General features: G+C 40.6%; 1 protein-coding gene across 1 annotated transcript in view; it reads left to right on the forward strand.

The window, feature by feature from the left end:
* LOC309553312 (uncharacterized protein) overlaps positions 1 to 20,182 on the forward strand; it is a 177,413-nt gene that overhangs the window by 136,145 nt on the left and 21,086 nt on the right. The window contains exon 9 of the mRNA XM_082254340.1: positions 1,350 to 1,512. Within this exon, the coding sequence (XP_082110466.1) occupies positions 1,350 to 1,512 (163 nt within the window). The remainder of the gene's footprint in view (positions 1 to 1,349; positions 1,513 to 20,182) is intronic.

The following is a 20,182-nucleotide window of genomic DNA, read 5'->3' on the forward strand; positions in this document are numbered from 1 at the left end:
ATGAAAATATAATATTAGAAATCACATATCACATCTAAGTTTAGAGCTTGTGCTTTTTAAAAAAAAAAAAAAAAATGTATAATGATATAAAAAAAATAAGATAAAAAATATAAAAAATATATATATATATATATATATATATATATATAATATGTGTGTGTATATGTTCTGCCCTCAATTTCTGTTTAAGACTGAATGGGTTACCTCGCAGGGTAGACAATAACGTTTCAAGGACACCTGGACGGGGTGGATGTTCTACTCCGATGAGATCCCGGATGTGTAGCCGGTGTTTCTCGGAGGGGGTTACTGTGTGATGAGCCTCCAAGCTGGAAACTTTCTCCCTAGGGTCCATGCCCTCTCCAGGCCCCCTCTGTCTGTTCTCATCCCCCCCTCTCTATCTGTTTTTCTGCTCTATTCTTTCCCACCCTTTTTGTCATTTTCTCTACTCTTTCTTTTTTCCAGAGGCCTTTTGACACTGTTTTCCTGTGATATACGCTGTGATGTGGATGCCAGAGCATACAGTTCTCATGGATCTCTGTTGTGTCTGGCCGGCTATCCGACTCCCCCATGGGGGTCCCGCCGGATGGCTGTGACAGACAAAACGTTTTGAGGGGTTTTTCTTTTTCTTTGTTTGGCCAAAAGGGCACACTCTTTAAATATGACAGTTTTGACCCCCTTGCAGATGCTTCTGTTTCTCCTGTAGCATCCAGAATGATATTTATGCCAATTGTGCTTCCTCTATGTACCTATTTGTCTGCACTTTGCTTGCTCTTCGCGCTGTTTTGCGTATACTTGTACTGTTGTGAACTTGTTAAATAAAGATTATTTAAAAAAAAAAAAACTGAACGGGTTGTTTTACAAGGGTTCACATACTGTATACTTTAAAGCTGAGCTTCAAGTTGTTAAGAAAAAAAAAAAGAGTTAGGTCTTATAGTGTCCATAAACAAATCGACCCTGCCCCATCCAGTGCTTTGGTAAGATGTTTTTTTGGTAAGGACTGGGCCATATGGAGCATTCTCTGCAAGGGAAATGGGAAGGCAGGTTTTATGCACATGTATTGCTACAGACAATCAGGCAAGTTACACGAGAAACAGCTATGGATTAACACAACAGAAGACACGCACTTGACCTTTAATTCTCAGGGTTACATTATTTCCATGGGCAGTGTAAACCAATATCAGATAGCTGCTCTAAGTGATGCATATTTCAATTCCGAAGCTGTTGGATATTTAATAGATTACTTATAGACAATAAAAGCTTTGTTGTCCAAGTGAATTTTTTAAATTGATTCCTATGCACTTTGTTACTTTTGTTTGTTTAAAGCCTTTTTGTATTTTTTTTTTTTACAGATATATTGATTCCATTCCACAAGAAGATTTAGACAGTATTGACCCACATAAGGTTCAAAGAGCTACAGAACCGTATTTATTCACCAAGCTTTGGGAAAGGTGGGAACATGGGAAGAAGAGGCCTGTAAATCTGTCCTCCATTGACATAAAAGATTCTGAAGAGGTAATATTCCATTCAAAAGATTGTTAAATTGTAACCAAATTAATTGGTGTGGGTGGGTTTTCACTACAAAGTACAAGTATGCACAGCAGACTTGCACATTTTGGAATACACCTACCTCCTACTGTGCAGTCCTCCAGGGATGACAGGTCTGGGATCCTGCAACTGCTGTGTCCGCTACCATCATCTCTGCTGTCGCTTCTTTGGAGTCCTGTAGTATTTCTCTATATTCATTTGACATTTTCCCAACACCTGGCTTTATTTTGTGTAGAAAACCAAAAAGTCATCACAAGCTGGGGATACATTTTTTTGTCAAAAGAGATTTTGTTACCTGTTCATTAAGGGACACAGGAACAGTAGAATTCAGGAAAATTGGGTTATACTGCTGACTTTAGGAAGATTTTGACACTGGCAAGCAAATCAAAAATTGGCTGGCTAAATATAACTCCTTTAACTCTCCTGATACTTCAGTTTTTTGTGTTCTTGTATGAATGTTTTTTCCTCCTCAGAGAAAAGCAAAGACATTTTTTTCTTGACCTATATTTTTATTAGGATGTTTTTGTTTTTCATTTACGACTTATTTTTTTTATATGTTGCTGAGCTGGGGCTTCTTATGCTGCTATTTGGAATAGCTTATTCTCTGTACCTCCTTAAGGGACTGGGCTCTGCTTTGGGCCACTCCACACTCCTGGTGTACTGGCTTGTTAGTTGCAGAGTGCTTTACAGGTCCAAGGGCCATGACATAGTATCTTGATCCCTGAAGACTCCATAGGGAGTTTGCCTGGGGTAGGTGGCAAACTTCCTAGGGAATTTGTCCTTGCTTTCATCTCATAATGACTCAGTCTCCTCTGGTCATATAATTGACCCTGTGTCTGCAGTTGGTTGTGGGTATTCCAGGTGCTTCTGATGCAGTGGCATACCCCCAACCCCCCAAAATTGTAGGAAGAATTATAGTGTAGCATACAGCCCTGTATTCAATGAAAAAAAAATCTGTAGCAGCCTAAGAGTGGGAGGGGTAACACTTGTCTGGTCAATGGCTTTTTTGTTTGCCAGAGAACAAATCATCCTAAAGGCAGAGGTGCAGTATAACCCAACTTTCTGAATACTAATGTTCCTGTGTATCTTGATGAATTCCAAGAAAAGGATTTTAGAGTAAGCACATAAGTCCTGTTTTTGCATGCCACTTCTGCAAAAATACACTACCAACTGGTGATTTTTTGTTTTGGGGTTCACTGTAACTATTCAACATTTCATGTATGTACCATATATATGCATTTAATTCATACTGTTTTTAGGACAGGTAAATAATGAAAGCAAATTAGATAGAGAACCTAGATGATAATGGTATAGCAAATATTACAGCTGTGCCTTAATCAGAAATTCCACTCACTTTACCTTTTCAAAGTTCAATGTTATCCACTGCAGATCATTCCAGAGAGCTCTTGATAAGTCTAGTTAGTTTTTCTGCTTTCTGAAACCTGTGTCGCGGATCTTTTTTTCTGATTTGTCACCAATGTGTTGTAGGGCAAAGTGATGAAGTGGTTGTCACTTCCTCCATGTTCCCCTCCTTGTTAAACGCCGATAAAGGGTCACATATGAGGCCTGCCCCAGGGTGGGCTCTTCTGGGCTATACTAGGCACTTTGAATAGGGTCACTGCCTTACACATGGGTTACCTTTTACCTGAATAAGTAATTAAACTTGATTAAACTCTCCCAATGTACTAAACATCACCACGGTTACTTGTGCATGTAGGAAGGACACACAGAGCCAATGCCCTCTCCCTTTCCAGCGCATCACTGCTACCTCACTCCCAGTAAAAGTATGGGATCCCGCTGTGGACCTAGCGCAGACTCCATGCGTGCACTTGATTTAACTCTTTCTCTTCTGTACTTGTGTACAGGATAAGGGCCTCAGCTGTGCAGATCTGCTATGGGGAACAGATTGCTGCTGAAGGAGGGTTATTGATATCTCCCTCGCTGAAAGGGGCTATCTTACCTACGACATGTACATGTTTAATGACAGGCTGCTGGAGAAACCTTTTTTGCTGTTGGTAACCACTTGTATCTTCACACTGTATGAACTTTTCGTAAGTCTGTCTTCATATCCAATGTGTCTAGTGACCTAAGCTGTAGACTATGTATGCTCCCACATGGAAGAAAAATATATTTAAAACATATTTAAAAAAAACATTTTTAATTTATTTTTCCCAAATATATTGGAAATATATTTGAAATGCTACAATTTCAGCCATATTCAATATATTTCTAAATTTTTTTCCCTAAATATATTGGAAATATATTTTTCTTCTGTATGGGCTGGTAACTTGCATTGAACCCCTTTAGTAACTTCAGACCAGGCAAAGGCAAAGTTTCGAAAGCTTTTTTTTCGGAATAAAGTGAAAACATTTCCCTAACATCCCTAGTCCCTAACTTTAAGAAAAAGTCCAAAGCTAATGGAGTCCATGTCTGAAATCTAGCTCCGACTTCAGCATGACCATCCAGACTCTGGTAACGGCATCAGGCGGTCATGGCAAAGGGGCCCAGGCCTAAACCAAACTCCTTCCTTTCACCTTAACCCCCAGACTTTGGTCCCTTTTATATTACACAGGACCAGGGGGAAGGGTGGAGGACCCAGCAAAACACGCCAAGAAAAACCTGGGAATTACACTTAACCCTTAACTTCTTGTTGGGGCAGCATTAATGGGCGTCAGTAACCACTACCTAGAAATTAAAATCAAACTTTCAAGTCTGGTTTCACTCGAAATAGTAGCTGGGAGAAATTTTTTGTTACCAACAATACATGAGGATTTCACTATGTGAAAAATAGCACAGAGTTTACAGTGGTATAGCAAATACCCCTCTGGCTTTACAAATAAGCACGCATAAGGGTTCCAGATTATCAAAGTGCCCATAAATGGAAGAGGAGTGGACTGTTACACTACACCAGTTCCTGGATGACAAGCTGAAGTCCTTAGCAGGTAAGCTGTGTTCCCTGTATGCCTTTTAAGGCTTAGGCTAGGTTTACACTAGCTTACACAATAAAACATAATGTTTTACCACACAGCCTAGTGCCGAGCCAGCCCTGGCAGGGGGTGGAGTACTGTATGTTCCTGTGCTTGTTTATCTTTATTTTGCAAATGTATTTATTTTGTCACATAGTGAAACTCTGTTCATGTTCCTGGACAACAGCATGATGTATTGCGCTGCTGTGCAGTGCCATGCAGTGCCATCCAGTGCCATCCAGTGCTGTGCATAAAAATGCAGACATGCTGAATTTTTCAACACCTCACATCACACCAGAAATATGGTGTGAACAGGGCTCATAGAAAACAATTGTTTTCTATGTGCCCTAGCAGTGAACTGTGTGTGAACATGTCCTTAAAGTTTAGTACTGTTCGGAGCATATGCAATTTTAAAAAGCAAGATCAGAAGCATATTGCACTCAACAAACTTTCTTCTACAAAAGTGGATCTAATATTTTGTTAAAAAAATACAAAAGTCCTATCGCAAGGTCAGTGCCCAACTCCATCTCAAGAAATCCAGATAGGTTGCATGTGCTGCCATAAACAACAGGGCACGGGGTGCTTGGTGTGACAGACCCAACCAGGACAGGGGCTTTTGGAGGGATCTAGGGGCAAACCTCCTACCGAATGATTATGGCCCATGGAGAGAGCAGATCATTCTTCAAAGATGGACAACAATGTAATGGACACTGAGAGCAAGACTTGAAATACGGTAATTCTCTGAATAAGCACAATAATGTGTCCCTTCTAGAATCGATGGAACTGTGTAATATTAATCTTGTACAGGCTAATGGTCAGAGGAAATATGGTGGCCCTCCTGCAGACTGGGTTGGAGAGGCTTCCTCACTTGGGACGGAAATTTTTATCAGCCATAATCCTCAAGAGATCTATGTAGATAAAATAATTCCACTGTATCAGACTGCTGGGACATTGTATGTCTTCTGATGACTTGTCTAAAGGACAGAATACACAAGTTTGTGTCTCTCCCATTGTTAATGGGGTCACCTATTGTTTTTGTCCATCTGCTAGTATTGTGTCCACTCCGCCTTGTTAGCAAACTATTTTGGGATGTTATATGTTTGTTAATTAGATTACTGGTTAATTAAGATCACTGTTAGTTGTTAGCTGTTAATTGGATTGGTGTTTGAAGTTGCATTGTCATGCTAATATCCTCAAGAGGGGGAATGTCCTCCTGTGGGGTATAAAGTATGTGCCTGAGTTTTAATAAACAGTCATTCTTTTGGTTCTATCCCAACATCTTGTCCGTGTACGATGTTTGGGCTAAAAGGGGCTGGTATTAGCTCTCGGTCTGCTAAGAATGGCTTGGAGGGCAGGAGGCACTGTTATTGGTGGAAGCATTTAATTGGGGTGCCAAGCGGTTCCTTGGGCCAAAGAAAGTATTGAAGGAAGAGAAGGGCAGATGAGGTGGTGCGTTTTATGTTTAGATAATATTGTCTGAAGCATACCTTTATCTTTTTTCTTTAACACAGTGCAGGAAATAAAGGTGAATAGGCGTTCTTTCTCTGCCTTTGCTAGAAAGTTTTATTACTGGGATGTAATCTATTTTATATTCCCAATGTAGTGGAACAATAAGAAGTAGCAGAACCAGCAGAAGTTTCATGTTCGTAGAATCAACTTGTCATTAATTTTACTAACAAACAGTGACCACAAAGGATCATGTTAAATATAACAGGTGGAATTTTAGGCCTCTCTTTTAACATCAGCATCCAAGGCAACTGCTGTATTTGGTTAATGGTGGTCCCAGTTATCATTTGTCATTTGAATTGCACAGGAGAAATGTTCCCTCTGATGAGTATACTGTACATATGAATAGAAATACAGTATATAAAGCACAAATGTCCATAAGCTGTGTTTGAGAAATTCTCTTTTTGAAATTCTATTCCACACATAGGGTTAATATCTTAGGCAGTTGAACATATTTAGAGCTGCAAATAATCTAAAGATGACAGCTTTCATTCCAGCAAGAAATACGGCATAACAGTGTATTCCCAAGAACATCATGTGGATGCCTGCATCCATGTAAAAGATCAAAGGAAGACATATTACATCTAAAACAGATTTTTACACAGTGCCTTTTCACTGGCTGATGTAACATTATAACAAACATAACTAAACCATGTATATCAACAGGTGCTGTTTCTGGTTCACTGGGCAGAAGTATTTATTTGCAATGATGCTTTTCTATTAAGTGCTATCAAGAAGTTATTTGTTATTATATTGTAATGGTTATGAGCATGGTGAAGATCTTAAAGTAAAGAAAAAGGGAATATAACACAATTATGATTTACTATTTTTGCCCAGATCTGCTGTATTGCTAGCCAAACACAATACATTTGTGTATAGTTTGAAGTTTCTGACACTTTGGGTTGGACACCTTTTATGGGCTATGACTCCAAATTTACCCAATGATGTACACTATTCTCCACTATCCCCCCCCCCTCCCCTATTCTCCATGGGGGGTGGAGGAAGAAAGGACACTTGTCTTGGGAACATTGTTTCAATGTAAAAAGGGGGTGGGGGGAAGGGGGCAGGTGCTGAGATCTTGTCAGTGGCCTGTTCTCGACCTACCTGAATGGCAGGAGTTAAATTGCAGTCACTTTTGTCATAGCAGAGGCAGGGTTAGCTGCTGGAGGAACTCTTTCCTCCCTCAAACAGAAATGTAATGTGGACGGGAGAGAGCAGGCAGGGCAGTGTTTTGCTAAGAACACAGACATCCCCTTCTCAGCATGGGTGTCTGCCAGAAAGTGATTCTGGTAAGAAGAGTTAGCGCAAACAAAAGACCATTGGTAGTTTGATTCGCAGAGGTCCATAATGTGATTATTCAAAGTATAGGCACAAGTCATCTGCTTTAGTAAAACATCAAATTACTTAATTTTACAGAAAAAAACCCATACTGCATTTTATCACAATGCACTAGCCAGAATTAGGACTCTTTCACACGGTTCACAGCCGTAGGCGGATCCGTGCGCCTCAACAGGGGATTGTAAACACAGATCCCCCCTGAGCAGGAAGGTGACAGCTCCCTCTCCGCTCTGTGGGCGGAGAGGGAGGCGTCAGAGCCCCATGCATCTCTATGGGGGAATCGGATGAGAGCCGACCTGATTTCACGGACAGGATCGGATGCGGATGGCAGCGGGTGTCAGCGGACATGTCTCCGCTGACATCCACTGCCCCATAGGGATGCATTGAGCATCCGATCAGATCTGCCTAAAAAACTGACAAGCGGATCTGATCAGAGCGCTCGTGTGAAAGGACCCTTACACTGCAATGTCAGGCAGCAGGGAAAAGAAGGAAGCAGTTCAGTTCACTGAATCACACACCACATTGCCGCCTTGCATAGCCAGCAATGCAGAACAGCTGGAGCGGTGATCACTCTAGCTGTTTTGCAATTTACTGGCTTGCATAGTGTGACTTCGCCCTTAATGCGTTGCAATCTGAGGGACCAAGGATCCCAGGCATCCATTACTGTGTTTCAGCCTTGTCCCTTGCGCACAGAGATTCCTCCAGATTCTCGAAAACGTTTGCTGATATTATGTACTGTAGATGATGATATATTTAAAGTCTTTGCCAATTTACGTTAAGGAACATTATTCTGAAATTGTTCTACAAATATTAGATGCAGCTTTTCACAGAATTGGTGAACCTCTTCCCATCTTTACTTCTGAGAGACTCTGACTCTCTAAGATGCCCTTTTTTATACCCAGTCATGTTACTGACTTGTTGCTATGTACCAAATTAGTTGCAAAATGATCTTCCAGCTTTTCCTTGTTAGTACCACTTGCCCAACTTTTTTTGAGACGTGTTGCTGCCATCAATTTCACAATTACCTTATTCTTTTCTTAAAATGGTACATTTTCTCAGTTTAAACATGTAGTTTGTTTTTTAATTCCTATGTTCATTCAAATATAGGTTTATTAGATTTGCAAATCATTGCATTCTGCTTTTTATATAGATCTTACACAGCGTCCCAACTTTTTGGGAATTGAGGCTGTGGCTTTTTCCACTAGCTGCATTTAAAAAAATATTTAAAGCCCAACTTAAAACATATCAAGCATAGAAACTGCACACTTAAACTGTTTCTAATATATATTTGCACTGATGAATGAATGTCCCTCCAAAGGCTACTAGCTGGTTACTCGAGTAAAAAGAGCAAAACTGCTGCCTTTGTCGGCACCAGTGACATAACAATAGCCATATCAGCCTATGTACTGTAGCTTCTATGCGGTCTAGGGGATGAAGGGGGGTTTAAGGAGAGCTTTTGAGGCAAATCAAACTTAGAAAATCTGTGTGCATGATAACATAACAAATCCAGTATCATTAACCAGTTCTGGACCAGAAGGATTTGCCCCCTTAATGACCAGGCCATTTTTTGCGATTCGGTACTGCTATATTTTAACGAAAGATTGCGCGGTCATGCAACACTGTTCCCGAAATAAAATTGATGTCCTTTTTTTCCCACAAATAGAGCTTTCTTTTGGTGATATTTGATCACCTGTGCAATTTTTATTTTTTGCGCTAAAAACAAAAAAAAGCGAAAATTCAGGAAAAAAACAATATTTTTCACATTCTGCTATATAAAATTCCCCCCAAAAAAATTAAAAAATCTAAATTTTTTATCCTTTAAGCCAATTTGTATTCTGCTACAAAAGAAATTGCTATAAGCGTATTTTGATTGGTTTGCACAAAAGTTAATAGCATCTACAAACTAGGGGAAAGACTTATGTCATTTTTATTTATTTATTTTTACTATAAAGGGCAGCGATCTGCAAATTTTTAGCAGGACTGCGACATTGCGGCAGATAAATCCGACACCTAACTGACATTTTTTACACTTTTGAGGGACCAGTAACATTACGACAGTAATCAGTGCTAAAAATATGCACTTTTACTGTAATAATGACATTGGCAGGGAAGGGGTTAACACAGTGGTGATCAAAGGGTTAGGTGTGAGCCTAGGGGAGTGTTTTCTAACTGTATGGGGGATGGGCTAGTGAAATGACCACAGAAACCTGTGATCCTATATAGAAGGATCACAGGTGCTCTGCGATCATTTCAGAGAGAAGAACGGTCAGCTGTGTTTACGACAGTTAACCGTCCTTCTCTCTCAACGGGGAGCGATCGCCAGTGCCCAGTGGCAATCGTGGCTGCCGACCTCGTGGATTGGCATCCCCGCTGCCTAGTGGGAGCAGGAGCGTACGCCCGATGTAGAGCTACTTCATTTTGCGCAGTAAAACTGCTGTGGGCAGTCCGCAAGTGGTTAAAGATTGCAGAAGTTGATGCTGACACTGGCACTATTCCCCCTGTAACATTTTCAATCAAGGACAGTGGACATCAGACACATAGGAGACATTAATACTAGTCACAGATTTGTCTTTTGTGTAGTAAGGAGAATCTGTCTAATTGTCCTAGCAACTTAGATTAATTGTCTTCAGTACTTTTGATCATCCAAGCCAGCCCTGAAATGTCATTTGTATATTTAATTGAGATCTGTGTAATAATCCAGTGTGAAAGTTTGCCCTAAAGGCCAACTCCGCTTTCGTGGGGGAAAAAAAATAGCAAATAAAAGAAAAAGTAACATAACGTATACACTTGCAACACAAGTCATATTGTAATTGAATGTTATTAAAAAATTACCTTTCCTTTTAAATCTTCTATAATTTTCCAAAAATACAATATGGCTACCTGGAGTTGTTCTGTACACAGAATGGTTACTGACCACCCCAGAAACATCATTTACTGCTTGTGTGATTGGCTCACTAATTTTCCCAGAAGTCTGCCTAAGATATTTCAGGCATCCTTTGCAAAAAAAAAAATAATTTTTGGTGAGATACTTCCAATAGGAACAAGTCTAAAGGGATGCAGGCCCAGCAGATTTCATCATGAGTGCTCTGCAGCTGCACAGCAGACTGATAATTATGAAACTGCTCCCATTAGACCCACTTAGCACAGAGGCACAGAGGAACAAACAGTGATTTCTTCAGAATAACATAAGGTAGGATTCTGCAAGAAAGGTTGTTTTAATCCTTGCAATGTACAGGGATCACCCAGAGGGGAATGTTTTTTTTCTCAACAAAAGTGAAGTTAAACTTTAATGTAAAAACGTTCTTAAATAAGGACTGGTCACTGCTGTTCTCTGGTTTTGTATCCGCCCTTCCTGAAGTTTTCTGCAGGCAGTCTGTATGGTAGCTCCCACAGCTCTGCTTTCTGCATGGGCTATGTACTGTACAGCACAGTGACTATGTAATACTACTTTCACAAGGTAGTAGCTGGGTTTGAAAAGGCATTTGGTGCACACAAAGCAGATTTATTTTCTTTGTGGCTGTCGAGGAATACATTTAAATTAAGTTTTTATACCCAGAGTTCTGCTTTCAAGTGTAAATTAAAATTGAGAGTGTTATTCACTATATTTGTATTGTTTATTAACTGATAAAGCAAGCTGTTCCTAGAGATCCATGTAGGTCATACTGCAATGTCCCTAAAACATTCAATGCCCTTTTAACCTCAGTAAACACCCCAAGGCAGCATACATAGCCCTCTTTTGGGAAAAGACCATCATGTTTCTTCCTGTTTACAGTGTTCATCTAAAGCAGAAAACATAAAAACAATTGTGTTGCAGGTGTGCGTGTCGTAAAACTGCCATATGAGGTGAAAGATGAGGGCAAACCGCAGCCCAACCACAGTATTCTTGGCCTGGAGCTTACTGAAAAATGTAAGGAATCTGTCATTTAGATCTAGAACCATGAGACAGATGTATGCAGGTTACTGCATTGAGTAACACCAACAACAGCACTAACGCTACCATCACACACATTAAAAACTCCCTGTAAACATGGCTTACAAAGTCTAGAGATAAGAATATTGTAACCAAGAATGAACTGAACTACCCTGGGTTCGGGGAAATACAAAGAAGTTCGGATGCCGAACCCTATTGAAGTCAAATTAAAAATGCCAATTTTTTTGAGCTAATAGGCAACAGGGTGTCAAAAATAGTGGCATGGAGCACTGCCCTGAGAAACATGCAAAAAAAAGTAAAACAAATTCCATGCGGCCAGGAGCAGTGATTTTTCTTTTTTTTTTTTAAATGCTTAAAGTGAAACATTAAAAAAACCAAATTCTTTTAATCCTATAGTGATGGAGGATAAAACAAATGTTAATGCCTGAGCCTGAACACAATTTTGCAACTTTGACATGCGTTAGTAAAATACTTATGTGTATGTTATCTGTTGTTTGTACCCTTAGTAGAGCCCAGAAACAATAGTAGGGATTTTTTTTTTTTTTTACCCTACCTAAAATACACTAACACTGACACTAACTGACACTGATACAAATTTAAAAAATTTTTTTTTTCAAAAAATTCCTACCAAAATATTCTGACCCTGACCTTTGACCCTTACCTTGAACCTATCACTAAGAATGACACTAACCTAGATCAAACCTTGATCTAGCTATTTTTTCTTTATTTTTAAGTGCCGGTCCACACTAGCGCGACTTGTCAGGCGACTTGTCAGCCTGACAAGTCGCGCTCCCTCGCGGTCCATTAACCGCTACAGGACCCGTTCTAATAGGAGCGACGTCTTAGAAAAAGGGTCCTATACTACTTCGGGGCGACCTTGGAGCGACTTGCATAGACTTCCATTATGTGAAGTCCCTGCAAGTCGCTCCGAAGTTGTGGTGCATGGTAATGCACAAGCCGCCCCCGAAGTAGTAAGGAGTCGAGTCGCCTTAGTGTGAACCGACTCTAAATGTCATTATTATTATTTTTTTTTACACACTTTTGTTTGTTTACTATCTTTCTCCCCTGTAAGGCCCTTTTCACAAAGGCGGACTGTTCAGATCCGCCTGTCCATTTTTTTGGCGGATTTGAACGGTCCCTTCATGTATCCCTATGGGGCATCAGATGTCAGCGGAAACATGTCCGCTGACATCCGATCCGTCAAATCTGGACGGATGGAAACCCTATTTTCCATCCGTCCAGCGGTCGGATGGTCTGACGGTCTGTTCCCATCCGATTTGCCTCATAGAGATGCATGGGGAACTGACAGCTGTGTCTCCGCACACAGCGCTGAGACACAGCTGTCATCCTGCTCAGCGGGGGATCGGCGGATTGATCCCCCGCTGAGAAAAACGGACTCCATCCGACGGATGGAGTGTGTGAAAGGACCCTAAGGAGGGCAGGGAAGTAAGATACAATGTATTTTTCTCTCAATTCAGAAGAGAAATAAAGCACTTGGGTGGACTATACAGTGACTAATCACCTCAATCAGAGGCTATCCCCGTGATCATCCATGAGAGCCTAGTCTCTTTGCTGGGAGTGCGCTGTGCATCGCACTTCCAGCACAGTGACAGGTATGCATATATGCGGCCTCATAGATAGAGCCACTTATCTGAGGCCTCATATCTGCATACTGTGGGCAGGAAGGGATTACATAACATGCCTGGGGGTGTCCCAACCCTGCCTTAGGATTGCATGCAACAACACACCTGGGCGTTTTTTTTTTGGCGCTAGCGTTTTTTTGGGCATTTTTTTGGGTTCTTTGGAGGCAGGCAAAACATCTGAACTTGTGTAAATGGGTATATATACACACATACTTATATGTATATATACACCTAGACATATATAGATGTGATAGTAGCAGAAATATATGCTTGCGCTAATGAAATAATTAACACCAATATAGTTACGATCCTATCACACCTATATATGTCTAAGTGTAAAATACATATAAGTATGTGTGTATATATACCACTATACACAAGTTCAGATGTTTTGCCTGCCTCCAAAAACCCCCAAAAAATGCCTGCAACAACACACCTGGGCATTTTTTTTTTTTTGGCGCTAGCGTTTTTTTGGGCATTTTTTTGGGTTCTTTGGAGGCAGGCAAAACATCTGAACTTGTGTATAGTGGTATATATACACACATACTTATATGTATTTTACACTTAGACATATATAGGTGTTATAGGAGCGGAGCCATATTCGTGTAAATAATTTCATTAGTCCAAAGCATATATTTCTGCTACTATCACACCTATATATGTCTAGGTGTATATATACATATAAGTATGTGTGTATATATACCTGTATACACAAGTTCAGATGTTTTGCCTGCCTGAAAAGACCCCAAAAAATGCCCAAAAAAACACTTGCTACTAAACCGGCAAGGTGTGAAAAGAGAGAAGCCACTAACCTGTTCTATAAGTGACAAAATACAAACAATCTTTTTTTTATGGTTCTGGACATGCTACAGAGCTGAAACTTCACAGGTACACTTTTTAGACCCCCCAGATACTAAATCCAAAGAATTTTTTTTTTTTTTTATTTTTTCAATAATTGTCTCTCTCTCAAAAATGACAATTTTTAAGAACTTTTTTTGTGTGATTAATAGTCCCTGAGGTATGACCCAGAACCCTAGGCACTTTTTAGGGGCATTTATTGGGTTTTAGGGCTTCAAAATGGTGTTTTTTGATTACCGAAGTTCGGGTCCCATTGATTTCAATGGGGTTCTGAAATCTGGGCCAAACTTTTGGGAGGTTCGGGTGTTCTGGTCGAACCAAACTTTTCAAAAGTTCGATCATCCCTATTTAGTAACACTTTAAGAGGCCTGTGTAAGGGGAAACGCTGGCCTAGGCAGCTCTGTAACAAACAACATTGCAGTCTTTCTGATTCTCCTACTAAGAATCTTTAATGATCCTACTTGAGCCTCCTCTTTGGTAAGTGCCATTCTATGTTTCCCCCGAGGTTCACTTACATTAGGACAGTACGAAATTCAGTTCCAAACTCTGGCCGTTGAACTTGCCTGGAGCAAAGGGTCCTACATTGCTTTCTTCTGGCAGGGTTTGTCTAAGCGATTTAAAGACAAATGAGAAAATTGCAAAATTTCCACTACCCTTGATGACTTGGTCTCTATACAAATAGATGTTTGCTTTTAAGAGTGCTCCTAAAAGAAGTCTTGCCTACAGAAGGCTTTTTCTCTGTGACTAGCACCAACCTTTCAGCCCCATCTTGCAACCACGCCCATGCAACGTAGCTGTTCTTGATTATTCCAAGAAAGGTTTCTGTAAAAGTCCTAAGGCCTTTGTATCACATTATTAAACACAGTGGCCAGGAAACTTTAATGTTTAACCTGCCCTGGAGGGAGACATGCTGGACAACCTTTCTCATTCATAATTTCAGGAGCAGCTGTCAACATCATTTCTGCTTTCCTCTTTACAAAGTTTGTCTGGCCCCTTCCAGTCCCTTTGAATCTCTGGACCTATCCACTTGCAAACCACGTCTGTTAAGATGTCTGTTGGTGTACATCGCCATGACCATCCCCTTACTCATTTTGATGCAAACCACATCTTCCTTCATTCTAGCCCTCCCCCTGGCTCCACCTACTCTCCTCACTGCTGGTTTGGGCCTCCTATTTGTTAACTAGCCTAAAAGCCCCCCTGTTATTTAACCCACCTTGTCAAGGTCACTATGTGGGTTACCAAGATGTATTCCTAAATGCAAAGCAGAACAGTTGCCACTACATAATTTTTACGATTTCACCATTTACTTAATTCCAGAATCAAGTTTACCCAGGCGATGGGTATATCTTCTCAGTCTCCTTGAGACCAAGACCATGTCAGAATAAATAACAGGGAATCTCCAAAATGGCTTTGACCTAGTAGTAGAAAGAAGCTAGTACTCTCCATACCTAATAAATTATCAGGCAAAAAATTGGCAATCACATTACTGCTATCATTCTGAAGGATGCTTGCTTCAAAGTACAGGCCTCCTGATGCAGTGGAAGCTTTCCAAACTTTAAAGTGAGATCTTCTTTCGGATCCAGCTGTAACATGACCTAACATAACAAACCCCTCTAGATCAAGATCTATGTGTCATCCCTGGGAGCCAGTGCCATCCTATTTCAGACCCCAACCGGGCTAGATGCCCTTTGCACCTTCTTCTTAAAAAAAAAAAAAAAATCTTCCTAGCAGAGAAAAACTGTTGCATCAGGGATCAAGAGCTGCTGGCTATATACTGGCTCTTGGGGTGTGGCAATATCCCCTAGAAGGATTGCCTCATCATATGACAAATTACACAGACCATAAAAGCATCTAGCACCTAAAACTGCCCTTTACCTAAATCTAAGAACAGCCCATTGGTCCATTTTTCTTTCAGTTAAACTTCATGATCGCTTTCAAGCCAGGGACTGCCATTGTCAGAGCCGACACGTTCTTCTCTTTGATTCCCAAGATTCCTAAGCTCCTGTGGAGTCAGAATTCATTATTTCAGCCCCTTAGATTCTGGCTCTGACTTCTATAGTCTATAGTCTATAGTCTGCTATTCCTTCTGGCAAGACTCTAGTGCAGTGATGGCGAACCTTGGCACCCCAGATGTTTTGGAACTACATTTCCCATGATGCTAAACTACACTACAGAGTGCATGAGCATCTTGGGAAATGTAGTTCCAAAACATCTGGGGTGCCATCACTGCTCTATTGCCTCCAGAGGGAAGAACTAAACTTCAATGTTGGGCCCTTGTTTCCAAGCTTTCCAGACATCCTGATGTTCAAGGAACTCTCACATTTCTTTACTGTCTGTACTGGTGGCTTTACCTCTCAAATTTGGGTATTGGTGAGACACTTTTCTATTAGTGGCACTTTTTTTTTTTTTTTACCTTTTTCCTTACAGCCTGTCTGTTCTTTATCCTTATCTTGGAAGTCTTTCAGCTTCATTGCATGCCAACCAGCATTGTCTCTGACCATTCATCTTCCACTTCTGGTATAACCTCTGAAAATCACTGGATACCTCTTTACAGTTTTCCTCTCCTACCATACATAGACCAATGGACAAACTGAGAGGACCGGACCAGTCAATCCTTGGAACATTACCTTCGTGCTCTAGTGTCTACCCATCATGATGATTGGGTGCCCTTCTGAATTCATGCATATGCATGCAGAAATCACTGTTCATAGACACATGGAGGTCCCTGTTCTTAGACACATGAAATTGGGAATTGTGAAGTGCGGGGTGGCTTACTGTTTGAGTAAAGTGTTATTTAACCCCCCCCCCCCACACACACACACACACACACAACACAATCCTACTTGTGCCCTCCATGCCTGCCTCCACTGCCGATGATTGCTTTACCTCTAACCCTCAGTGTCCCAGTGCCAATACACTCTGTATCTCAAAGCTATCTGTTTACCCCTGTGCCATCAAGTGTACCACCTGTGTTTTCATGCAGTCCTCTGTACACTTCTGCAATTATTTGGACTATCCACCTCCCTATGGATATGGATCCCATATAGCTGATCTTCAGTAGTTATCAAAGACTGATTTATAGCTTTCTTTTATCACATATCTAACTACATAACAATACAGTTTACACTCTTATAGGTCTTGTTGCTAGTCTTAAGGCATTTACAACAATTTTTTTTATAGTGCTTTTCTGGGCATGAGGATTATTGCTGTTCGCTTTTACTAAATCTTTAGAAAATTACACTCTCATAGCGAGAATTGTTTTAATGGCTCATAACATAAACCTTTTCAGTATGTATGTGGCATGTGTTTACCATATGGACACATGCATTTAGTTTTACTGATCATTTATGCTTGTAAAATCAGCAACAGTGTTTCTAAGTTTCTCATTAAGTTGGTAGGATATGGGTTTTGATATAGTTTAGAACCAGCTGAAAATTTGTGTTGATTATTAGTGTTACAGGTTTTTGGACATAGTAGAATGTTGGCGTTAAGTTTCCATTTAAAGTATTTATGTCAACATGTTTCAGTTCTGTAAATAACAAGAGTATAAATATAGTCTAACTAATTAGTAAAATAGTGACTGAAGATCAGTAGTTAACAAAATCATGTGCGTGTATTTTTTAAATATATTGCACCCCAGCATGTTTATGTTATTTGGCCATATAGAAGAATAGAATTTGAAGTTTTTCTCATGGAAATCATGCATGTTTTGCCACAGGAGATCACAAAAGTATGTATATACAGTATATCTTCATAGTTTTAACTGTATATCTTGTTCAGAGGTGTAAATGGTATACCATATCAACATCATTATAGTAGCTTCACAGCATAATTTATCGGAAAACAACAATTTAGATTTTAGTTGTCGGTTATTTAGCAATAAATTATGAAGGCTGTTTTTGATTAATTCAAATGACTATTTTTTGATAGCCTTCTCCCTAAGGGGAAAGGAGATCTAAGCAAATGCCATTTTTGCTTGGCAGGCTTTAAGGTAATAATGGGTTTTTGAAGCATGACGTGGCTTTATTCTGAACTAGAGCACAGTAATGTATTGGCCTCCTAAGTCACCACAATACAGGGCTGGTGGTTATTTTCCAAGTGGTGGGACTTGGCCCGAAGAGCATTCACAAAGTGCTCCTTGCTGCAAATTTAGAATCAAAAATGAGAAAAAAAAAACCTTGTGGGTAAATGTATTTCCTGACGCCAACATGGCAGCATACATATGATATAGCTCCACACCTATATCCACCCACAGGACCTGTTTAAATCTATAAAAGCCTGACTTAGAGCAACCTCCCCCATTCTCCATTTTGTCCTCAAGATATACACCTGCAAGACTGTTATGTTGCGATAAGTCTCTACCTGCCGACTGTGTCGGTATCCATCTGGGTTCAGCCTCTCCCAGGCGCAGTCCAACATCTTAGGTTGCTAAATGCACCAACAAGGTGGGGAGCCTCTTCTGGTGGTCTCCTTTTGGGCTGAGGAGTTCTCTAACTAGAGACGGTAGAACCTAATGTGGTGCACCTGAGATGGTGTTTGGCTACTCGACTCCATGATGCATGTGTCTCCCTGCACACCTGAGATCGCGCTTCGTTGCTGGAGTCCATGATGCATGTGTCTCTCCACATACCTGTGCTGGTGTCTATTTGCTGGAGTCCATGATGCATGTGTCTCTCCACATACCTGTGCTGGTGTCTGCTTGCTGGAGTCCATGATGCATTTGTCTCTCTACACCCCTTTGCTGGTATTTGTTTGTTGGAGTTCATGATGCATGTGTCTCTCTACACACCTGTGCTGAAACCTGATGTTGGTGTCGGTGCTGCAGTTTCTTTTCTCCTACAGGTATGTGCTATCCCTTTTTGTTCTCCTCCCTTGTCTCTAACTTCATAAGGCTTAAAGTTTAATTGCAGATCTTCCTCTGCTTGTTGTTCTGTGCTGTGCTACACACCACAAGATTAATTATGTCCTTGTCATTTTGCCACTTAAATTCAACCAATGACCCCATGCACGATTATTGGTGAAATGTGTTTTAAGATCACAAAACAAAAACACCAGTTCACTGCAGAGATTTCAGTTCATAATTCACAACACATACTGCACATATTCTATAAGATGGGGGTCAGAATTTCCTTTCACATCTGATTGAAAAGATCACTCCACACACTACAATTTTCACATGATGATAATCTCATGTGCTGGTTCTAGTAATTTTTTTTTTTTTCTTGTCTGCAGTTTTTTTCTTTTATTTGTGGCTTTTCCTTTGACCAACGCGCATGTGGGCACAATCTGGTCCAGGTTTTGTGGCTGTTTTTGGTCTCAGGGCTGGCTATTGCATCCATGCATGCGCTGTGCAGATGGTGTGTGGCAGCTATCTTTGCTATGGCATGTATAGGCTAATGCATGTGTGAGGTGGTTTTTGCACTGGAAACATCTTCTGTTTAGCATTGCTTATACAGAGGAATAGGGGAGGGGACTCAGGTGATTCAGGCACATGTTTATACTCTGTTTGCTGCTTTCTATGAGTCTCCTTCTTTTCCTTTCAGTCCTTGCTCCAAAAGGGACTTTCTGCCACATAGCCAAGACCTCCATGTGCTCAGATAGGGACCTTCAGTCTGGTAAATAAGAAAAGGAAAAAAAAGAGTGCCTTTCCATGAGCGTGGCCTTCATCTTCGGATGCAACTTAGCCCGCTCTCGCTCTTGCTTAAGGTCAAGCTAAAAGAGCATTGCCATGTCATGACAAGTCCAGTGTGGGCAGCGGCTCATCCATCCCCGCAAGTCTCACCCAGAAGGTGTAGAAAGTTACCAGTGAGTGTCAGCATTATTCCTCCCTTGAGTGCTAATAGCAACAAAAGGGTAAGAAGTGTTGGGCCTGCAGCGCAGAGCTATTACGAGAGACTAAAATATCTGTGGATATTGCCGCTGAGATCTCTGTAAGGACATAGGGTGCTGTAAGCCAGCAAGTCATGGCCGTTCATGGGCAAGTCTCTAACTGAGTTCTCCAATTGAAATGAAAAAAATCCGCGCTTAGGATAATTTTTAACCTAAAATATGGTTGTTGATACTGGCTGCAGCCCACCTATACACTATATTCCTAGGAATATAGTAAGAGTAGAAAATGCAAGAAAAGGTTTGTGGCGCTGCCAGAATATACCTGCTGTTCCGTATATCTTTCAATGATGCTGAATAAATATTAAATCAGTGTGTGTCTCTTATGTGAATATAAAATTAATAAAGTGTCAAGTGCTTCATATATATGGTCCTGTGAAAAGTATATGGTAAGTGCAACAATGATAGGTGATCCAACCCTGTGAAAAGTGCACAATAGTGCTGTTGCCACCTACAAATATAAATAGATGAATAAAATAGCTAAGTGAATAAAGACATATATAAAAATG

The sequence above is a fragment of the Pelophylax lessonae genome (assembly GCF_965119305.1).
Source record: "Pelophylax lessonae genome assembly, chromosome: 4".
NCBI lineage: Eukaryota > Metazoa > Chordata > Amphibia > Anura > Ranidae > Pelophylax > Pelophylax lessonae.